Genomic DNA, 22,404 nt, shown 5'->3' with positions numbered 1-22,404 from the left:
CCAGCCTTGCTGGAGTTGCTCTGACATTGAGGGGAGGTGGGATGGTCTACACCCTCCCCGACCCAGCGAGCATTAACGGTGCAGTTTTCCCTTCTTGGCCATTCCTTAGCAAACACCAGATACAAAACAGCCCTCAGCTTCCCTATGGACACGCCAAGCCTCACTGCCCACACCTCTGTGGTGTCCAGCAGCACCCTGCTGAGCCCTAGACAAGCCCAGCATCACTGTGGTCAGCCCCAGCATTTGATGGTGCACTGGTGGCAGTGGCCACTCCTCACCTGATCTCACCACTGGCCACATATTGGTAAAACTCTTCAGGCCCTGATGTCCTGTTTACATTGGCTCAAAGGCAAAGTCCTTTTGGCACAACAAGGCAAACAAGTGTTGCAAAAAGAAATATAAAGTGTATTAAGAAACTGTAGCAGGCAAACTTCAGAGACCTTTCAGTCGTGAAATAAAGTACACAATATCCTTGAAATAAAGCACACTACAGCCTTTCAATATTTTTCCAATGAAGGCTTTTGCCCACCTTTTTTTGTCCTGCAGATGGTAGTCAACATCCTTCTGTGAGTAGCTCTAAATTAGTATGTCAATCACCATTTTGACACCAGGATACACAGCAAGGAGGCTCCACCTGTGCAATGCAAGGCCATACCTGGGTTTGCTGCTTGACCAAGCAATGGTTTAAACTGGATGGCAAAGCTTCTCAGAGCAGAGTGCCTCCACGTTACCAGTTCACACAATTCCCAGCACAACTGGCATTCCACCCCATTCTAGGACATTCCCAACTCCTACTGGAAAAGACATAAACAATAAAAGAAGAAATAAAAATCATGACCCAGCTCTTGGGGGCAGGGTGGGGTGTGAGAAAAAGAAAGACATTAAGACATCGTTATTCTGAATGCTCCTGGAAACAGAACCACATGTAGAGCACCTGCAAAATTGTCCTCTCCTCAAGCCAGCTGTGCTGGGACCCAAGGGCTTTCTTCCCTTCCAGAGAAACACTGATTAATTTATTTCCTGATCCTTACCTCTGTCTCTCTCTCTTGCTTGCTTTTTTTTGAGGGGGGGGGAGGGAAGATTATTTTTTTAATAAAATGCTGCCTGTGGCAATTTTTCCCTCTGCCTACAAAGAACATGGAGCGAATTCTGTTCCAGACTGTCTACTTGTTGTTCCTGAGTGCAGTTTGGCTGCGTTCATGCTGCTTATAACTTGGCAAACATTCATGTAAGTGGGTGAACACCATGTGTGTTTTCAGAAAGCTCTTGCTGAGATGTGCCAAAAATTCCTGCCTCATCCTCGATATAAGTGGCACACCTCACTGGAGGATTTTGGAGGGGTTTTTCCAGACACCTGCAATCCTGCTGGGTTACATTTCCCAGCGTGACCCACGTGACCCAGTTGGCCTGAGCCCATGGTGTCCCAGCCTGGCTTCGTGGACCCTGTTTCCTTACAATGCCGTGATCTATTGGCAGCTCTCACCTGTTTTTGATCTCCAGCAGCTGAAAGGCCTTGCTCACGGGCAGAAAGCTGAGGACAAAGTCAGAGGTTTGTTGAAATACAGCCAAACTGGGAGGACCGAACCCAGGAAATACATTTAAAACTCTTGACTAATGAATGCTTTGAGCACCATCTAATCACTTCATGAAGAGGCAAACGCAAAAGGCAGCTCATAAATTACTTGCTGTGAGTGATTTGCTCAGTTATAATGGTGATAGACCAATCTCTTCAGGCCTTAAAAAAAATAAAATGGCAACCCGATCAAGCCTGCATGATGAAACACTCACTGCTGAAATGCCTGCTTTGAAAATGTACTGCCATGTGAAAGCAGGTAGAGCACAGATCCCCACCACTTCTTCCCAGGTTACCCACCTCACGTGCGTCCACACGGGACCACTCACAGCTGAAAACATTCCCTCCCTCTGCTGCAGCAAGTCTTTCCTGTGGAAGAAGAAACAAAAATCAATTCACCCACTCTCTTTTTTCACCCATTTGTGGCTTCGAGCACAGGCTGCCTCTTTCCTCTCCCTGCTGCTCCTCTCCTCCTCCCAGGCACCTTCAGGTGCCTGGAGTGGGGCTGCAGAGTGCCCTCCCTCCTTCCTCCATTTTTGGATCAGGGCACTGGTCTTTCTCTCAAGAAGGCAACTCACAGTATCTGTGTTTCAGAACAAGACCTGCATGAGATAGTGGGCTGTAAGCATTGAGCTCAGCCTTGCATGACTGCCCGAAGGGCACCTCACCATCGCTTCTCCTTAGCTGTCTTGCTGCCTCTCTTTCCACTCCAGTCCCCTCCTCTCCCCAACAGGGACTATCCTGACACCAGGGATCTGCTCTGCTCTGGAAACAGCGCCCAGGTAAACCCATTGAGTACATCTGTTTGATATACCACCACTTTGCCTATTTAGTTCAGAAGTGATGCAGAAGAAGCAAAGCCCAAAAGAAATACCCATCATACGTGTTTCTAACAAACTTGCGTGGAGCTGGCAGGAAGGCTGCAGGCCAGGCTCACTGGCTTTCTGCTTCAGCCTGAGTGGTTGCACAAGGCTCCCTGGACCAGCACTGTCTCCTTAGTTTCCAGAAGGAGAGGATGACCACATTGTCCTCACCTGGTATCCCCTGTTTGTCATCCACACAAGTGATGACTGGCACTACCCACTCCTGCTTCACCTTCGACTCTCACCATCCCCCATGAATCCCACACCCTAAGCCAGGCATGACAACACCCCTACAACACTTACAGCCCTACTGCAGCAGGGCTTTCTGCAGTGCACAGCTCACTCGCCTGCCAGCACGACGTAAGGACCTTTGAAATATCCCGGTTTTCACATTGTGCCTCAGCCACCAGCTGCCTGCACGTGGGGCTTAGGGGAGGGCTTTATTTCAGGATGAGTTAAACCAACGTGAGATGCAGGATGCCTTATGAGAGCCGTGGTTCTGATCTGCCTTATCAGAACGCCTCACCACCCCCTGAACAAAGCCCAAACCTGGCATTTTCTGTCTCTCAGAAAGAGCTCTAGAAATAGACTTCCTTCTGTTAGAAACGTGCCAGGGTCCTCACACTTCAACCTTGCAGGAGGCCATTTAAGATTAGAAAATGTTTTACAGAAGATATGGATTGCATCTAATTCCTGCTTTTGCTTGAAGGTGAAAACTGTCTTTCTAGTTCTCAAACAGACGACTATAAACTTCTCCTGAGATAAACATCTGTCTGTGGCTGCAAATGTTTAGCTTTGAAAGGCTGCTTTTTATTTACTGACTTCCTTATACATGTATGTGAGTGCTGAGAGGATCTCTACACTCATCTAGCAAAGCTGTCTATGCTATGACTACCCACTAAAATAAGATTATAAAATTATTGATATTAAATTGGGAATGTATCATTTGATAATGTCTAAGAAATGCCTCTTCAGACTCAGAAGTGCCAAGGGTTGTTGCTTCAGAGATTGAGATGAAACTACAAGGCCTAATCTGAGCTCTTTCAGTGCATCATTGCAATGATTGTTTGAGAATTATTTAAAGTAAAACACTATTTTCTGAAAGAGCAAAACATTTTACACAGGTTATATGAGTATCTGGAATGACAAAAGCAGTGTTTCATCTTTGAGCCAACAACACTGAACTAAAGGCTGTCAGAGAAAGGCTCTGGTAAAAGAAAATACAAAGCCCATCTGTTCACGTCACCAAGAAAAACAGCTACAATGTGCTGCCACCAAGAAGAATTCCAACCTGCAGCACATGGGTTAACGGACAGCAGAGTCAGGAACAGCCCATCCTGAAGAGAGGCACTTGGCAGGTGAAAGATGGTAACTGCTGATACTTGACTTCAGCCTCATTGCTGGAAAGGTAAGGTTTCCTCCTTTGGTGAAATTAAAACCAGAGTATCGATTCTCTTCAGCTGGGGCACTCACTTTCCATCAGCCACCCAGCGGCTGGAGGCAGAAGAAAGTAGGTCATACATTTAATTAGCTAAAAGGTTTTGAACAGGACATAAATCTCCTACCAGGATTTTTAATTTTCCAATTGTTAAGCCTTGTACACTTTTACACAGACTTGCTCATGTGCTTTGGCTACAACTCCTTTTGCTCATCTAATCCCATGTGAGAAGCAGGAGCAGTATTTCTGTAACGTGACATCACCGATACTTCAGCCTCACCGCTGAGGAGGAGTTTGCAGAAGCAATTTGCAGGGGATTAGACTGAATTTTTTCTTGCAATGCTTTGAATGGCATAGCGAAATGCTCCCGTGTTTCAAGGCATTAATGGCATCTCCCATTAAGCAGCAGGTTGTTTAGCCTGAGTACTTCTGGAAAGGCTATCTAAGCCTTATTAAATAAGGAGAAAAAAAAAAAAGAAAAAATAAAATGCAATTTCTTTTTAATGTAGGACTGTTAACATTAATTTGCTTGTCTTGAAATAATTTCTGAGATGGTTGCTTTAAGAACCTAATCTTAACAAAGCCATAGGAAATGGAAGAAAGAATTTAAATTAACTTACTTCATCCATTTATAAATTGTTTAGGTTAATCACAGTAAACCAAACAGGATTCAGCCATACTTAAACACAGCCTTTTGCCCAAGTATAAACTGTTTATTATATCCACGACACACAACCAGACAAAATTCATTCCTGATCTGGGGAAGAGTCTAATTTGGTTTTATTAGCTGTAGAGGAAAACATTTTGGCATTTGCTCCCGAGAGCAAGCGATAGAGCAGGGTCTCACCACCTTCACCACATCAGCAGCTTAGCCTAAAACTGGCTCTAAGGCAGGGCAGGCCCACGAACACAGGCAGCAAATGGACCTTACAGGGACCTTGGAGTACCTAAAGGGGGCCTACAGAAGAGAGGGGAAGGGACTCTTTATCAGGGAGTGTAGTGATAGGATGAGGGATAACGGTTTTAAACTGAAAGAGGGGAGATTTAGATTAGATATCAGGAAGAAATTCTTTACAACGTGCTTCAACAATGTGCTTTTCCCACCAACATATGGAAAGTGCTCATAGAGTAGCTTAATGAGTGGTGGCTCTTTTCTTTACGTGTTTTCACGTTGCTGCTAATGATACAGAGTATCAGGTTCAAAAATCCTAGCAAGAAATACAATGAATTTGTACAAAGAAATTTTTGCCTTTCAATTTTCCACTGAGCATTTTGACAATCCTTGGTGAGTTGATTTCCACGTGGGTTGGCTAGGCTGGAGCTCTGTATTTTTGCCCTACTTGCCCTGATGTGCAAGATCAATCTTATCAGCTTGTAGTAGAGATGAAAATTTATGTCATGAACAAACGCATGAAATAAGCTTTGGATACAGGGTCACACTGGTCAAATGATGATGTTCATCGTTTCATCTCCTTTTCTATATGTGCAGCCAGTACATTAGCAATTGAAATCTGTAAGTGCTATAGAGCAAATGATTCCTCTCACGATCCTAACACCGTGTTTCTTGTTTGAACCACACTTCTTGGAAATAATAAAATTATTAACTTGAGGCTATTAAATGTTCTGATGAATAACTTGTGTATGCCTGTCGCTCTGTTTTGCTATACTTTATGGTAAGAATTGCATTTTTAAATAGTGGCTTTAATTGTCTTCAAGGAGTAATTAAAATTAAATTATACGTATTGTGAGCTGTACATAGTGCTTCATTAAGACAATAATTATGGGGGAAGGGCTTTTAATTGGACAGGGGAGGAGCTTTTTTTTAAAATGTCCTATGCAAATTTCTCCTACATGATTGTGCTGAACTCAGGACCAGAGCACTGTCTTTGTCTTCCAGCTCTAAAGAAACCCAACAAACTAAATACTGAGGGTATTTTTATGAAGACCATAAAAACCCAAACCAAACCAACCAAACAAACCAGAAAATAAATCCCTTCAGGAAGAACTGCACAACTGAAAAGAAGGGTGGTTGGAAGGGCCAAAATGTTTAGTACTCACTTGGGTCTATCAGTCTTCTCTCTACCTACAATCAGGCAGTAAAAGATTAATTCTCAAACCAGCACTGACTAAGCCAGGGTGGAAAAACACATAGATATGTCATATTGTTTTAGCCTGATTGATTTGGATGAAATTCATCCTCACAATCCCAGATCCATTCATGCTTGTCTTTGACTACTGTGATTCTCCAGCATAAAAATGGGAGTTCACATCTGGCAGCAAATCCAAATGCACATCATGGCTCTGTACCAAGACAAGCACTTTTTCCCAATGTCCAGTCTGAACTTCCCCAGATGCAGCTTCATCCCATTTCCTCATGTCCTGCTGCTGGTCACCAGAGAGATGAGCACCTCTCCCTCCACTGCCCACCTTGAGGATGTTGTAGACTGCAATGAGGACATCCCTCAACCTTCTCTTCTCCAAAATGAACAATCCAAGCGACCTCAGCCACTCCTCATATGTCTTGCCTTTGAGACCTTTCACCACCTTGGTTGCCCTCCTGTGGACACACTCCAATAGTTCGATGTCCTTCTTATATTGAGGTGCCCAAAACTATACACAGTAATCCACACAGTACTTGAGGTGGGAGGTGCACCAGTGCAGTGCAGAGTGGGACGATTGCCTCCTTTGACCAACTAACTATGCTGTGCTTGATGAGAAAGCATAATCCTCTTTAGTGGGAGGAGTAATTAAGTATACAGATACCTCACGGGGAAAAGCCATGGGGAAAAGCTGGCCAATGAAACTCTAGTGCTCAAAATAGATCACAAATCTAACAAGATTCAATAGCATCTTGCTGTTACAAAAGAAGGTGAACATCATACTGTGATGTATAAGCAGCAGCAGTGGCTGAGAGATGTACAAAGTGATACTGCTCTTCTTTTAAACCCTGGCAAGGTTTCAGAGGAATGCTTTTTCTCATTTGGGGCAGCAGAATAATCAGAAGACTTAGAAATATGGCCTCTGAGGAAACGTGGGAGGAATTACTGTAATTCAGAACTAGAAAAAGAAGATAACTAAGGAGCAATAAAATAATTGGCCTTTGAAGATGTTGAAGTTGCAAGGACAAAAAATATGTGTTGGCCCTAATCATGGTGGATGAATCAAGTACAGCAGGGAAAATCTAGATTATCCATTAAGAAATTCTCATGGGAAGGCAGCAGAATGTCCAGTAATTTTGGTCATGAATTATAGTCTAGGCAAAGGTTAGACACTAGTTTCCTGGTATCACTGACTCTATCTTAGGATGCAGGTCATATAGTCTCGATAACATCTTGAGATCTTTTCCTGCCACAGGGGTTGCAGTTCTATGTTCAGTCTGTGTCTCCAAAGGCCTGAGTTCAGGGTGGTCAAGAAGCTGGAAATTTTGTTCTATGGGAAATTCCAAAATGTGCTGGGGCACAGGGGCAGGACATCCTCTTTCATAAGCCACCATAGTACATCGATCCTTCTCATGGAAAGGAAAATATACAAAAACCCCCAGACATTTAGGTTGCTTCAGAATAAAATCAAGTCTGGAAACTCAGCATCCTGAGGCCATACAGCTTAAAAGTGGCTTGTATGCTCTTGACTCCATTTTTTAACCTTGGTAAAGAGAAAGAGTAAGAAATCGCTGCACAGCTGAGGGGCTCAGAGTCAGGGAAGTGCATTTGTTACAGCCCTCTGAGCTCCCCATTGCTAAGCTTGGATGCCCCAAACCCACCAGAGTCATCATGGGTTACACAGCATGGAAATATATTCCCATCACTATTTAGGCAGGATGGCAAGAAATGATCACAGGTCTGCATGCATTTCCCTAAGGTCCATTGAAATCAAACGTTTTCACAGGAGACAGCCTAAACAAAAGTTTTCTGACAAAGCATTTTTGTCTGAAAAATCCCAAGAAGTTTTAGTTTTACTTCCCTTCTCTACCACATGCGAGATGTCCAGGAGTGCTCTTTGGAAGAGACATCCTGTGTGGCACAAGCTGGTTACCAGAGGACACACCAGTAGATGGAGCACACGACCAGTCAGCGCTGCTCTTTGGCTCTGTAAAACCAATCAATATTCTCACTGTTCACTGCTCACAGCTTGAGACAACAGAGCTGGGGGACAGACATCTGGACTGGCACCAAGCCTGCCATCCAGCTAGGGTTTCCTTGCTGACTGTCTCCAGAAGACCTGCTTTGATGTTTACCACCAAATTTCTTGGCCGGCTGACTTTATTTATATGGCATTTAAGCTTAGCTCATACACTATTATTTAGGCCATCATTGTATTTATCCCCACAATTTCCTGTTTCACAAGTGTTAAGTGCATCCTACCTCTAACCAAAAAATTCTTGAAGCATTTTGCAAGTCCCCAAAGATTTTGCACTTTGTTTGACTGAGTCTCCCCTGCCGTGAGCTCTTAAAATCACCTAGTTCTTCATGTGTGTCAAACTCTGAAATTTCCAACCAAGCTTCATCAGTAAATTTCATTAATATATGACTAACTTTTCTGAAAGGGTTGGTGATGAGAGTATGAAGCTACATTAGCCCAGAATCAATACCAGTACTTGAGTGGTATCTTTCTTTCTTTCCTCCTCATTTTCATCTTTCACTAGACAGTCCTGCCCACCTTACCTTTTCTTTTCTGCTTCCCATCTTATGTAGGTTTTCCCAAATGACACCATATCAAATACTCTAAGAGTCCAGCCTAGAAAATACTTTTTTCCCCAGCAAGCTCTCTGGTTAACCTAGCACCACTTCCCTCTGCTAAGTCTGTATCACACTATGTCCCATTTTTCACTCACTACTGTCTCCTGTTAGACTCCTTCCACAATTTTTCTAAAACCACAGTGTAAGTTTTCACAAAAATAGAAGTTTTAAGTTCCTTGTACATCATTCTTCTATAAAATAGGACAACTTACATTTCTTTCTCTCATCCTCTGTCTTCTTTAGGCCAAGTTGGTCTCCCACGTTGTACAGTACACAGTGAAGCCAGGATGTTCCTGTTACCGTAGTTCTGGCGAGAGCAATGTGGTCGTCATTTGAGCATCTGGACAAATCCATTACTGAGAAAAAGAAGGCAAAATGTCACTCCAAGACATCAACCTGAACACTGCTTTTGCTTCAGCTTTCAATCTTCCTCCTTTTGCTACTCTGACATTTTTCCTACAGTGCCAAATACTGAAAATATTCCGCTGAAAAAATGTCCAGGCATGAAAGAGGGCATGGAAAACAGAGCAAGAATGAAAATCAGTATCACCTGGCTCAACAGGGGCAAGATGTATAAAGCTGCAGCTGCCAGCGCCAATGCCTGCCAAATTTAAGGAGTCACTTCCCAGAATGACAAGCTGGGTGAAAGTTTCTTGGATGAACAGTGTTGTGCAGAGGACAATATAAACTGCACAGTCCCAAAGGCAGATGTTAGTTTCCATTGGCCTCTGTTATTTCATGGCAAGTGCTCTCATCATACGTTCCAATTTTAAATAGTTCTGTAGAAATTAACGCCCTCCAAGTTACTTACAAGAAAGAAATTACTTCAAACACAGATGTTCTGTTTGGATGACAGAACTATTAAGGGTTTATGTCCTCCACTTTCTATTATTTGGCTTTATCTTTCACAAAATAAAGATTTTAGTGGGTTTTTTTTTAGTGAATTTAAAAAAATGTGATCAATTGTATGTAAATTCTATATGACCTACTAAGGCTTAAAGCAATCATCTCTGTTGGACTTTTTCAAGACTGCCCTTTTAGCACCCCTTTTAATATTGAGACTGCTTTAAAACAAACTTTACCCTGATACATACAAAGCCCATTACTGTACTACAAAGCCTCCTGACTTCTGAAAGGGCTTTTCTAGGGTCACTGGATGGACCATGCTGTTTGGGGGCAGACAGCTGCAGTGTCAGGGTATATGCAAGTTCTGTAATGACTCCATGATGGGTACAACTCCAGGGCTCCACCCCTGCAGCACAGCTGTGTGGTGCGTTAACGCGCGCACGTTACATTTAGCAGAGGTTAATTGTTCACACAACCATTGTTTCCTTCTGTGGGTTTGCCTGGAAACCTTTGACGTTCTCTTTATTGTACCTCTTGCTGTGCAAATTTCCTTGTTTTGTTTTGCTTCTCAAAGTAATTTTTGGTTGATTATTGTGTAGTTACAGAATTAGAGTAATAACATCTAATTGTACATCTGAAGCAAAAACATGTAATTGTGGGAGAGTAGATTCAATTTAAAGAAAGAAAACCCCTCCACCAGGGTTTCTTGTGATTTGCACAGTGCATTTGCCAGGCAGTGCTGCTTTGATTGCATCTAACCTGCAATTAGCATGTGCAATTAAGACATAATGAATGTGTGCAATTGCATTATTTCAGGATCTAATAGTAGCAATATTTAGCAGTTACTGTACTAGACACTGTGTTTATAAGCTCAAATGATCTATCAGCATTTACCAATTATGCCACAGGAAGGAGGGCAGGTGTGTGAGTGGGTCTTACCTACAACTCATTTCCAGGATGAACATACTTCACTCTCCTGTTGAAAGGTCATGGAGGCAGCCAGGAGGGGAGACAGTCTGGGCAGATTTGGTACCATCAAAAACAGGGGACTCAAATGACACTTCCAACTTACCCTTGGCTTGTCATAGCGCTCATGTGTGACACAATAGGAGAAAGCAGACTTAGCACTTAGTATTTCTGAATTATTCTTCTCTGCCTTCAACATTTTGTATCAGTTCTGTAAGCCAAATCATGCTACCCAAGGATTTAAAAATAAAAATTATTTGAGCATGAACTAATGCTGTGATCTGCGTGTATGAGGAAGCCTCAGGCACACAACAGGTTTTAACATGCTCTTACCTGGCATTCTGGGAATACAGCTCTACCAGCCTTTTCTTAAGGATATTTCTTGTCCTTTAACAGTCAAATGATACTTGAAAAGCATCTTAATGCATCACTGAAGGATACAAACGAAAATAAGTTTCAATTCAATCTCACAGAAATAAAGATAAATCTGAATCTCTAGGCACAAACCTTAAGTATATAAACTGAGATGTTCTGAGTGTCAAACTGCTGGTGTTGAAATGAAAGATCCCAGCGATAAAACTCAGGGTCCGATCCAGTAAGGGCTTCCACTTAAATCAGTGGGAGTTAGAAGCACTACAATCATACATAGCCAGACCCTATTGATTTGTATTAATCTATCACGGAAAATCATACTAGAAGTCCTGAGACCAGGACTGCTTGTTCCAGGCATGATGATTTGTGTGAGTGATTTTGTACATGGATCCAGCACAAAATGCTCAAAATTCTCACAAGATGCATCCACTCAACTGAGAGCAAAAACTGCCTCAGCATCCCTTCTGAGTATTTCCTTCATTTCCTATTGAAAAAAGATAATTAGAAGTAGACAAAAATAATTACAAACAGGCAATGGACCAGTTTCTACACTGATTTCTATCTGTACCTCGCTACTTTCAGCACTTGGCGTAGCTTCCTGAGAGATGATGTCAGTAACTAGGAGAGGGAGCTCATGGGCCAATCCCATCTAGCTAGACAAGTAAAAAAATAAATTAAATTGCCATTTCTGCAAAAACAATTTAACTTCTGCATTTGAAAGCAAGTGTAAGATAAACTGTGACACATTTTCATCCAAGACATTTATTAAAGGTGATATGGGCACAGCACACAGATAAACCACATCCTGAAGTAAAGTTAAACTAGGTTTCACATTTTAAAGCTGTGCTGGCAGTTTGTTGTTTCTCCAGGTGGAGAACTCATGGGTACCTTCCTTATATACACCTCTGTGATTTTAGACTGATGAATGACAAATACAGCCTGTATTTATAAGGATGTCATTTACTTCACTTTTTATTAAAATCACCAGCTACAAAAAAGACATTTTGTGTATACCAGTCCTAAATAGGCAACTATGAGAAAATGACATTAATTCTGAAATTAGACCATCATATTGTGCACCTGGGACATGATAAAGGGTCAGAAATAATAGAAAATATATGGAGATTAGATAAGGTACTCACATCACACTGGCAGATTAACCTATACCTATGAAGAAATCAGCGCACATGTTTATTGAAGACCTATTTTCTGCCAACATAAGAAAAGTTCAATTTTGCTCTCATTTAAAAATACTATAGCCACTACTGCTGCAGAAAGGGACTGTGTTACTTCGGTCTGACATGTGCCATAAGTGTCACAGTATCTGGAAACAGAGAAATATACTAATAAAATAATGAGAAACAAGACAGTAATTCTTTCTTGATAGTAATAGTGTCACAAAATACCATGGACCAAATTCTTAGCTGACAGAAGGTGACATAGCTTCCCCTGAATCAAAGATCAAGTACTCACCAAAAATCTGGATCATAATCAAAACATCCTGACACTGTATTCTGTCTTGCCCTTAAAGGTCAAAATAGAGAAAGAGAAGGGGTAACAAACCCATCTAACTCAGAAGCAACAGCAAAGTCACCCCATCTGTCCAGCATCACTTGTGTCCTCTCCACTCGACCCAGAGTGGCTGGGAGGCGAAATAAGCCTTATAGGCCCTGAATTTAGTCAGGGGCTTTCCAAGACCAGGCTAGCTGGTATAGCCAGAAGCACCAGGCAATAAATGATAATTTGGGCAGAATCCAGGGGCCACATTGTGATATTCATTTTTATATTAGCATCAATGTGGGGTTTGGCTTAAAGTCCATCTCACTATAGTAGTACAAGGATATTAATTTACAGGACACTGTTAAAGGCATTTGCCAAGTGCTGCAGGGTGACTCTTACTCCTACCTACTGCTTTGATCGTATCACCTCCTTGGTTATCATGACCTTGTTAAACTTTCCATACCATCATCCTGGAGATTGGAAGTAGGAATGTCTCGCAATGTTGGATCCTAGTATAATGTGGGAAATGAAAACAAGAAAGCATTGTGTTTAATGACAGCTTTCAGCAGGACAGAAAACATTATAGCAGAAAGGTTCATATTGGTCAATGCCACCTGAAACACAGAATAAGGAACACACATCAAAACGTTATTAAATAAGTGTTGATTACAAGGTGAAGGACATGGTTATTCCCATTAGTTTGCTGCAAGAACTTCACCCCAATACATACATTTCTATCTTTATAAAATAGGTCATTTTATAGAATAAAAACACATCAAAAGTATACTGTAATTCTTAACGCAAGGACAAAGTTTAGAACTTAATTTTGCAACTTAAGATTGATCAAAAATGTTCAGATTATTCATATCCTATAATCACAGGCAGGCCTCCTCTGATCACCACCACCTTAGTTTCAGTGCCAAAATTTAAATTATATTTTGATAACATAAGAACAAGTAATCTCAAATCTCTAGGAAAATGCATGACAGATAAGTCATTTTTCTATATTCTTAATATATATTCACCATGCGTAAAAAATATACTTCTTTCAGGGAATTTTTTTTCTTTGTTGTAATTTTAAAGTGCATCTAAAAGCTGCTAAATAAATCTTTACACTTTAAAAACAGAGGAAGGTGAACAGCCTTTCAGAAATGATACGTAACTCCTGTTATTACAGAAGTAAGAAGTTCTAAGTGCTATTCCAATATTCTCAGCTCTGTGGTGGTGATATTTTGGGTGGGCAATATCAGCAAACACTGACTGGGCCCAATGATTGCATTTCATAGAATCACAAAATCAGTTAGGTTGGAAGGGACCTTAGCAGGTCATCTAGTTCAACCTGCCCAAGGCATGGTCAATACTGGTTGCTCGGGGCTTTGCTTGGGCAGAGCCTGCAAACCTCCCAGGATGGCGACTGCACAACCCCACCAGACCCCTGTCCTACTGTCTGTCTGTGCTCACAGTGGAAAACCTAGGCAACCCACTGAGTGAGGGAGCTTGAGGAACTCTTCATATAAGTTCACTATTTCCAGTCTTATCAGTGTAATCACCAACCAGGCCTCTACCCTTAAACACACACCAAACTAAAATATTTACAGTAGACAGAGTATTAACTAGCATTTTAAGGCTTGCCAAGCTAAATCTACTCCTAACAGTAACCTCAGAGGAGTATTGCCTGCATATGGAAGTGACCAGTTTGAGGTACACTGTGCACACGCACCCCATAAATAGCTGCCCTCCCTGGGACCTAGACACCATTTTCGGAAGTGCTCCCTGCTTGAGGAAACACTTCCCAGAATGGCAGCAGTGGTGCTGCAAGCACTGGCCTGTCCCTGGCCACTCTCGGCCTACATCAACGAGTGCCTTCCTGTGAAGGGGTGTTCTACCTGAAAAGCTTTTAACATCATTCAAAGCTATATGTCAAGCTTTTAACTAGCTTTCACAAATTAGCACCAGAGTGCTGCTGCAATTCTCTCTTAGTAAATGTCACACATGAGCAGCACCTGGTCCTGTGGAGCTACAGCTACAAGTCCTTAGCAAGCAGTTCAATTTCATCCAGCAAGAAGTCCATGTCCTCTCGACTAACTTGCGGGCTGATCACCACCTGGCGGAAGAAGTTGACTTTGCCCCGGTGAGGCTGGTACCCAAGCATCATGCTGCCCTTCTTCATCATCCTTTCTTTAATTATAGGAGCAACCTAAAAGTCGAGACAAAAAAGGGTTATGTCATACTCAGAAATACAGCAGATTTTGGAAGAAACTGTATTTTCTGACTTGAAGTGTCTGAGTTTTGTACCCCTTGCCTGCCTCCCCAGTATCTTCCCCAAGAAATATTAAAGCTCAGACCTGCAGGTTTAGAGGCAGCCTGTGCATTGAGACTCTCAGGTTCTGGGACTTCTTGAAGAATCAGACCAAGACCTAAAACCCTGAAAAGCCTGCTGCTCGGCACACTCATCTGTGGCATGGGAAAGCCTAGGTTAAGGTCCCTAGTCTTCCTGATTTAGATCAAAGGTTTGAACTCAGGAAAAGCAGCTACTGCAGGCGGTAAAAGGCAGGGTTTTGCTCCTTGTCCTAAGCCAAGCCTGGCTGCTCACCTTGATGGCCCTTCTCCCGCCATATCTGCAAAGAATGTCCTTAGAGGACATTCTCCGTTGAACCCCTGTGAAACTGAAGCTGTCAAAGAAGGCAGTGTGATGCAATACTAAGGGCAAAGGCCTGATCCTGGGGCTTACGATTTAAGGTGTAAGTACCATTTGGCCACCCCACTCCTGTGTTGAACGGGATGAAATCTCACAGGTGTCTCATTGCAGAAAAAGACCCCACAAGTAAGACTGGCAGAGTCAGGTCCTTATAGCTGAACACTTGATCTCACCCCAGCAGAGCTATTAACCTTGTCCAATTAATCTTGTGCTTATTTTTAAGCATGTGAGTAGTTCTGTGTTTTCATGCTTGAAATCAGTCATAAACTTGAATGCATTGCTGGATTAAACACTTCCTTGGAAGATAGAAATCAACATAAACAAGTATTTTGACAAAAGCAGTATTTTTTAAAATGTGTTGCATTTTAATATCTTACTAATAACATTAATGTATTTCAGAACAGTGCATTCCTTTCCTTGCTTTTGTGATAGTTTGACTTTGAACTAAGCAAATAGGTGTATAACCTAACCTTGGTTTCTGCATTAATTTATTTCTAAAAGTTAGTGCCAGAAACTATCACCTGATCTGCAAAAGAAAAATGATGATGCCAACCTTGCCTTAATACCATTATTTTTACATGGCACATTTTAGTAGGCAAGTCCCATACAGCTTACTTAGATGGAAACATTTGAAGATTTCAACACTAGCAGCCTAACTTTCACATATTTGCTTAGCGGTAAATGTCTAAATTACCATTGTTCCAAGATGTATATTGAATTTACAGGAGTGTTTATGGTTCTAATTTAATTTGCCTCTCTGATTTTGGTTTATCTTTGTGACAAAGCTATGTGGTTTATTTAGTGTTTGTTTTTTAAACTATGAGAATGATAAAGTCAGAATTCTAATTTAAGTCCAGACTGTGACATCAGTATGAATTATGCACATGAAAGCAATTAATATCCTTTCAGAATGCAATGTGCAACCAGAATTTTGGGGGTTAGCATATTGCAGCAAGTAAAAAATGAGAAACAGGTTGTCAAAGTAGTTCTGATAAACATTTGGGAAACAAGAAGGTAACAATGAGGACAGGAACACTGAGGTAATTCTGAGTAAGAATATGCTAAGAGGCATACTGAGATACCTTCAGTCACATTCAATAAAATCTCATGTGGAGTTCCAGGTGTGCCTCCTGCATAAAGATCCTAATGAAAGCTACCAGTGAAAACACAGTTCTGCTGTGCATCTGCAATGCATACATCATTTAGGAACACAAGTCATCAAATATATCCCTATACCATCGCCTGCCTGGGTTTATATCTGCCTAGCAAATGTGTCAAGGATTCCTCAAATTTCTTTTTTTATAGCTCAGAATTACTTCAGAGTAACCTCATTTAGTCCATACTCAAGAAAAAAAAACCCAAACAAGCACTGGAGTTCTACTCCAGGATGACAGACAGGTAGCCATTTTGCCTGAGACAGCAACCTTCATCCTGAAAAGTATATTACTCAGCAAATGATCCTCTCTGCTTCAGACCAGATATTCCAAATGGCATCCTAACAAATCGCTGAATGCTCTACTGTTCAAAACCTGGGCCTCATAATTGTTCTTGCACAATTTGCCAGTGGTGGAGACAAACAGCAACACTCCTGGTTATGCATACTAATGTATGGACCTGCAACATACGTTCTCTTAAACAGTATTCTCTCAACTTTGGTTTTAAATTTTTTAAGTTTTCTTAACATAGCCATGATAAAAATTATTCTACTTTTCCTACAGTTTTCCTGTGTTGAACCCTTTAGCAGCACACAAGGCTTCTAAGAGCTTTACTCTTCCATTTTCATTCATGCCAGCTATGGGCTGAGATAGCAATGACACTGTGACGATGCTCAGAAGACATTGTGTCAAGGAGGCATTGAGCTGGGCACCATATACACACAGAAAAGAAAAAATTTCTCCACCCCTGTACTTGACAAAAAACCCCAAGTGACTTCTGCTCGTGAAATAAAGACACTACAAGTGCAAGGGGAGAAGTGAATTCTTCTTAATATACTTTCTCAAGCTCTTCCTCAAGATTCAAATCCCTATGGCAACTTTTAGCCTTTATTGATGTTCCATCAGAGTTATTTCATCTTTTGTATCACACTATTGATTCTCTTCATCTCGACATCCAGTGCTCCATAATCCATCATCCCAAAATGTGCAGCAGCACAAATGGAGACCATGAAAGCAAAAACATTTAGAGCTTCAGTAATTTGAGGACTGCAAATATACTGCATTTCAGTAGGTCTTCTCTCATGGAAAGGAAAGGTAGAAAAATCTCACTTTTGTTATCTCATTTATTATCTCATTCGTCCCACAGGCTAATGAAGTTATTCTCTTAATTTGAAGTGCACCCATCCCTTTTTGAAGGCAAAACAAACACCTCCTACTTAAAAGAAACAAAACATAAACCCGTTTTATGGGCTTTTGACATAATTATTTTTTGAAATATTTTCCATCAAGTATTTTGCACGTTCTATTTGCTAACGTGATGCTGTCAATGTCATGGACCCTACCCACAGAAAGCAGTACGGAAAAAAATATATGCACAAATGCTTAAGTGCATGTCTTGCAAAAGAACCATTAAATGATACATGCATGCTAAGGCCTGGACTTGAGGAGCACAGGGTATGACTGCTCACTGAAAGTAAAGGCTGGTACTATTTTGCAGCAGAAAAATTAGACCTATAAGAAGCTAATTGCCTAGTGAGGAGTTCAATGTGTTTAATTCCCACTCAAGTCAATGAGACTGGAGGATGCTCAAATATGAGAAAGACCTGCACAGCCTCATTCAGGATAGGGTCCTCGGAAGGCAATTTAGTGAGAGTGAGATTGCTTCACCAGTCCAATTATTTTACTACAGAACTTACTTCAAATTGTAAATCTAATTTTTTATGTGGCCCGTCAGAGGGACAATCTCAGAATTTTAAGTGTAATGTATTCTAAAACTGAAGTCCTCTTCTCTCCTTTGCTCCCTTCACCTCTCCCTTCCCACCGCTGGCCTCCCCCGCCAATCCATGTTGGAGATTATTATTTCAAACATTCCCTTCAGCAGCTTAACAGCTATCAGACATGCCCTTCTTCCACCTTTGAAGGTGGGGAGGAGGTACAGTGCATGGAAGGCCATCACGCAGCAGAGCTGCACACTGTGCAACCAGAGGCCCAGGGAACTGCTTTGCCTGAGGACTGATGTGTGTGCATCAGTCTCATGGTGCAGACCTGCACAGAGGCTGTAACATCTTGTGCTTCCCTTCATATTAATAGCAGAGTTTTAAAAACTAGACCAAAAATTACATATCAGTTTAGCTCCTTCTCCATATACCTGGGTGACAGGATAATACCTTCTCCCACTCTCAGCCAGCACTCAGCCACACTACGAACAACAGAAAATTTTAGCCCTAAAGTTTAAGCTGTTTCTTTCAAGAGACCAGCCCACAGCTGAACCCCTTATATATTCACACAGAACATGCCAATGCTCCTTCTCAGCACATACACACACACAGAGCAGCATGATAAGTAGCCAAAACCACCTTGGACACTACAGCTAAAGTATTTAGCGTACCAGGAGGATCAGGAAAGCAATATATCTCCTTCTCCATATCCCAAGCATCCTTGAGAATAGCTGTTCTGCACAATCATACCACACAGGGATTCCTTAAAAACCACTGTGTTCCCCCTAATTGACTTCTTAGTGGCATTCAAGGAAAGTTTCTCCAACACTTCAAGAATTTCCACCAAGCTCAGGCTTTGACACTCTTTGGCAACCACCATTAAAGACTGACTCATCAATGGAGTTGAGCACAATATCAGCAGCAGAAGCATGTACTTAGTGTCTCCAAGAGCTAGTTCCCAAGTTTGGACACTTAAAATCCTTTCAGAGGACTTGTTGAAACACCTATTTGAGAGAATTTCTTCTTCCAGCTATCAAAGCCTCTGAAACCATTCTCTTTGTAGTCAAGCTATGTAACCCTGGTTCTTAACCTAAGAAAACTTCCTAGCACATTGCTTTCTTGTGTTAAGTGACATCTCCAGAGCAACTCTGTTAAATAGGTGATGTTCCCACCCCATTAGTCACGGCACAGTATTATGTTTTGGAATTCATTTACTGTAAGCTGCCTCCTGTCGAACACTTGTAATTAGAATTGATTTGCAAAAGTTTATTCTAACTGAACACACAAAAAAAAAAATCAGAATAAGATAACAAAGTGTCTAGCTTTTTTAATCAGACAATCCTATTAACTTCTGAAATTCATACTCCATTATTAACAACTTATAGTTCAAGTCCTATACTTAGTCCAAAAGAGCTGATGCTTTCTGGTGACAAGGGACAGAAAAGAGTAATGTACCTTTTTTGCTCATATGAGGTAAATGCACTGAGCCCCCAGCCCCAACTGCACTAACGCTGCTGCTTATGGATAGCCAAATAAGTTGTCCTAAAGAGAAGCAGAATTTCCCAACAAGTTTGTTACCTTGTTCTTCTTGCTGAAATAAAGAAAAAAAGCACCTACTGGTTTTAATTAGCCTCTTATTTTTCTGCTCTAATGTTGTCTCTGACAATTGCAATTAACAGATACGCTGAAAGTGCAAGAAAGCTCAGGTTGGACAACTGCAGAATAGCTTGCTGCTGATGAAAGACCATGTCCAACATTGGTTATAAATTTCTTTCTCTGCACCCTCCCTTAATCTGTAAGGGTTCTCATTTTAGACTAAATACAGTATTTTCAAACTGTCCCATCACAAAGTATTTTCTATGCCTCTGACACTGTACCTCTGTTACCTGAATGCTACCTGCACTGCTGTCATCCTCACAGACTCTAGTTGTATTAGTCTTGTCTACCAGCTCTTGACATATCACAAGAGCTTTTCTAAACTGTAGGCTAGAGGCTATATTCTTTAAAAGCAACATTCTGTTTGGGTTTTTTTTTTTTTTATTTTAACACAAAGGCAACAGGAATGAGTTGCAAATTGATAACAATGCTGGGTAAAAATATTCTGCTGAGCAATGAATTTATGAAAATATATTGCTTGGGGAGGAATTTATGAATTTAACAAACAGCTCAACTGGAAAGATAGCATTAGCCAGAAGAATAAAGAAACCAGAAAAGCCTAAAGGTTTTCAGAATTAACAAACAGCTCAACTGGAAAGATAGCATTAGCCAGAAGTTTTGAAGTTTTGTTTTGAAACAAAAATATTTTTATTCTTTGTTTCAAAACACTGTTTTCAATTAAAACTTAAATTCAATTGGAAATTGACCCATTTTTATTGCAGCCAATAGAAAAGGACTGTGAAAACTGAAACTAAGCAAATTGCTTCACTTTAGATTTTTTTGTTTTCAGAAAAGCTTTCTGGTCAACAAAACCCAAGAATTTATTCCAGCTTCTTAATTCAATGGCCAAACCAAAAAGTTCATTATTTGTACAACCATAAATATGTGGGATGAAAAGTGCTGACGCTGCTTAACTGAAATATCTGTAGAATTTTCAGCCCCTAGAAAAGACAGAAAGTATGAGAAAATTCATGGGACCGCCTGTTCTGTTGTCAAAATCTGGCTGGAAATCTCATGTGAACAGCTTTGAATAGCGTGGATGACTCTGAACGTGCTAGCCCAGCAAGTACTACGAAGTCAGAATGCCTATAAAAACTGGTGTTAATGCTGGCAACTGCTATCAGAAACATTTTTCCAAATCTTTTGAACAGTTCCCAGGCCACTGAGCATCTATGCAACATAACACTGATGAGCTATTCCAGCTGCTGGCGGCAGCGACTCCCAGTCACCGGACCCCATTCTGTTCCTCTTGAAATTCATTTCAAAATTGCCGCAGACTTCAATGGAGGCAGAATGCAATTATCTAAATTTCCTCCTTATGTGTCTGCTTCAGGTGGCAGTTTGCAAACAGCCTTCAGCTTTTACTGGAGAAAGCCACACTTGCAGTAAATCAATAACCTTTCTAGGCATCCACAAAAGCAGGCTAGACAGTGTCGGAAGGACGGGAGCGTATTAACAGCTCAAACTATTTCTCTTCTTCAAATACAGCCTTGATGAAATTTTCCGAGGCACTGAATACTGCACTAGAAATTGGCTGAAGATTTGTAGCTAGAAGACAAAAAAAGTTGCCCTTTTGACAAAATGGAAAGATCACATTCTCATGATTTCACAAAAATGGAAAACACATTTTGTGTTCTTGCCTCAATTATTCCTTGCAATGGAATACAAGTTTATACAGAACAGTCTCTCTCATCTGACCACAAATATCTGTTTTGGCTCTCCCAGAAGGGGGAAATTTTCATTTGGAATTTCGTTATTGTTATTTAAAAGGCAATTTATTGGCTATTCAAAGTCTGACAAGTTATGGTTCCTGCTAGAAATGACCAGTTCGGGTTCATGTATATTCATAAGAAAACAACTATTGCACAGCAATTGCCACCAAAAAAGTAAACAATTCAGTGAAGTATTTTGGACACAAATTTAAACTTTTACATGCAGGCTATTAATTTCAGTTGGTCTCCACAATATTGTTTCTTACCTTGTTTAAACGATAGCCCAATGGTTGAAGTACTGGATACAGACTCAACACATAGGACTGGTCCCTAAACCTGCCAGAGGCTGTTTGAACAAATCACTCCATCTCTTTTGGGTAACGTTTCTTTTTTTCCTTCACAGGAGGCATATAACCCTTCAGGGCAGTGAAGTCTCTATGTGTTCATACATCTATTGTAATCAGTCTGGATATCTCCAGGGTGCCCTGTACGCTAGCATGATATATATTAAATAATTTCTGTGCCAAATAGGTCTCAGAGACATCTGTCCCAACATATCTGCTGCCTTTCACAGAGTGACTGCAGAAGATAACTTTGATATCAATGATACCAATAAGTAAGAACAGTAGCTGGCATTTTAATGTTGACCATTGGATGCAATGCAAGTGAAAAAACACTTTCTTTGGTTGGTTGTAATCACAAAACTAGCTAAATACTACAAATATTTGGAAGCAATAGTGCTTTCAACGTATTATAACAGTGAGAAAGTATCTCCTTCACTGTTAAACATCTTTTCTTGCCTTTTGCTGTGCTGGTTTTAAAACAACAGGCTTTTTCCCTTTTGGTGATAATTAAAAACAAACTCAGACCATTTATCAGCTGTCACCCCAACCGGGACAATCGAAATACCAAATATTTGCACACCCAATCACAGCTTTGTTCTTGTAGCCAAGGCGCTCTGTAAAACCCAAACATGTTTTTCTTTTGTCTAGAATTTGTTCTGGGCCCACATCCCTAAACCACTAATAAATTATTGCCGCACACTATTGCGCCAGCGTTCCCCTTGTGCCACACCAGGCAACAAAAGGAGAAATAAGCACATTTGTCAAAATAGCCGTAACCACTTCCACATTCTTTGGAGCAACTAACATATCAAACTAGAAGAGACGCTG

The 22,404-nt window shown here is 41.0% G+C and overlaps 1 protein-coding gene across 1 annotated transcript in view; it reads right to left on the bottom strand.

Moving 5' to 3' along the window:
• Nucleotides 1-1,821: 1,821 nt before the first annotated feature.
• GADL1 (glutamate decarboxylase like 1) overlaps nucleotides 1,822-22,404 on the bottom strand; it is a 103,352-nt gene continuing 82,769 nt past the window's right edge. The window contains exons 15-18 of the mRNA XM_014937660.1: nucleotides 11,363-14,491; nucleotides 10,756-10,852; nucleotides 8,823-8,966; nucleotides 1,822-1,942 (exon numbers count right to left, since the gene is read on the bottom strand). Coding sequence (XP_014793146.1) covers nucleotides 14,318-14,491 — 174 coding nt within the window. The 3' untranslated portion in view covers nucleotides 1,822-1,942; nucleotides 8,823-8,966; nucleotides 10,756-10,852; nucleotides 11,363-14,317. The remainder of the gene's footprint in view (nucleotides 1,943-8,822; nucleotides 8,967-10,755; nucleotides 10,853-11,362; nucleotides 14,492-22,404) is intronic.

This window comes from Calidris pugnax, unplaced genomic scaffold, assembly GCF_001431845.1.
Source record: "Calidris pugnax isolate Ruff unplaced genomic scaffold, ASM143184v1 scaffold11, whole genome shotgun sequence".
In the NCBI taxonomy this organism is placed as follows: domain Eukaryota; kingdom Metazoa; phylum Chordata; class Aves; order Charadriiformes; family Scolopacidae; genus Calidris; species Calidris pugnax.
This window is presented reverse-complemented; position numbering and strand designations above follow the sequence as displayed.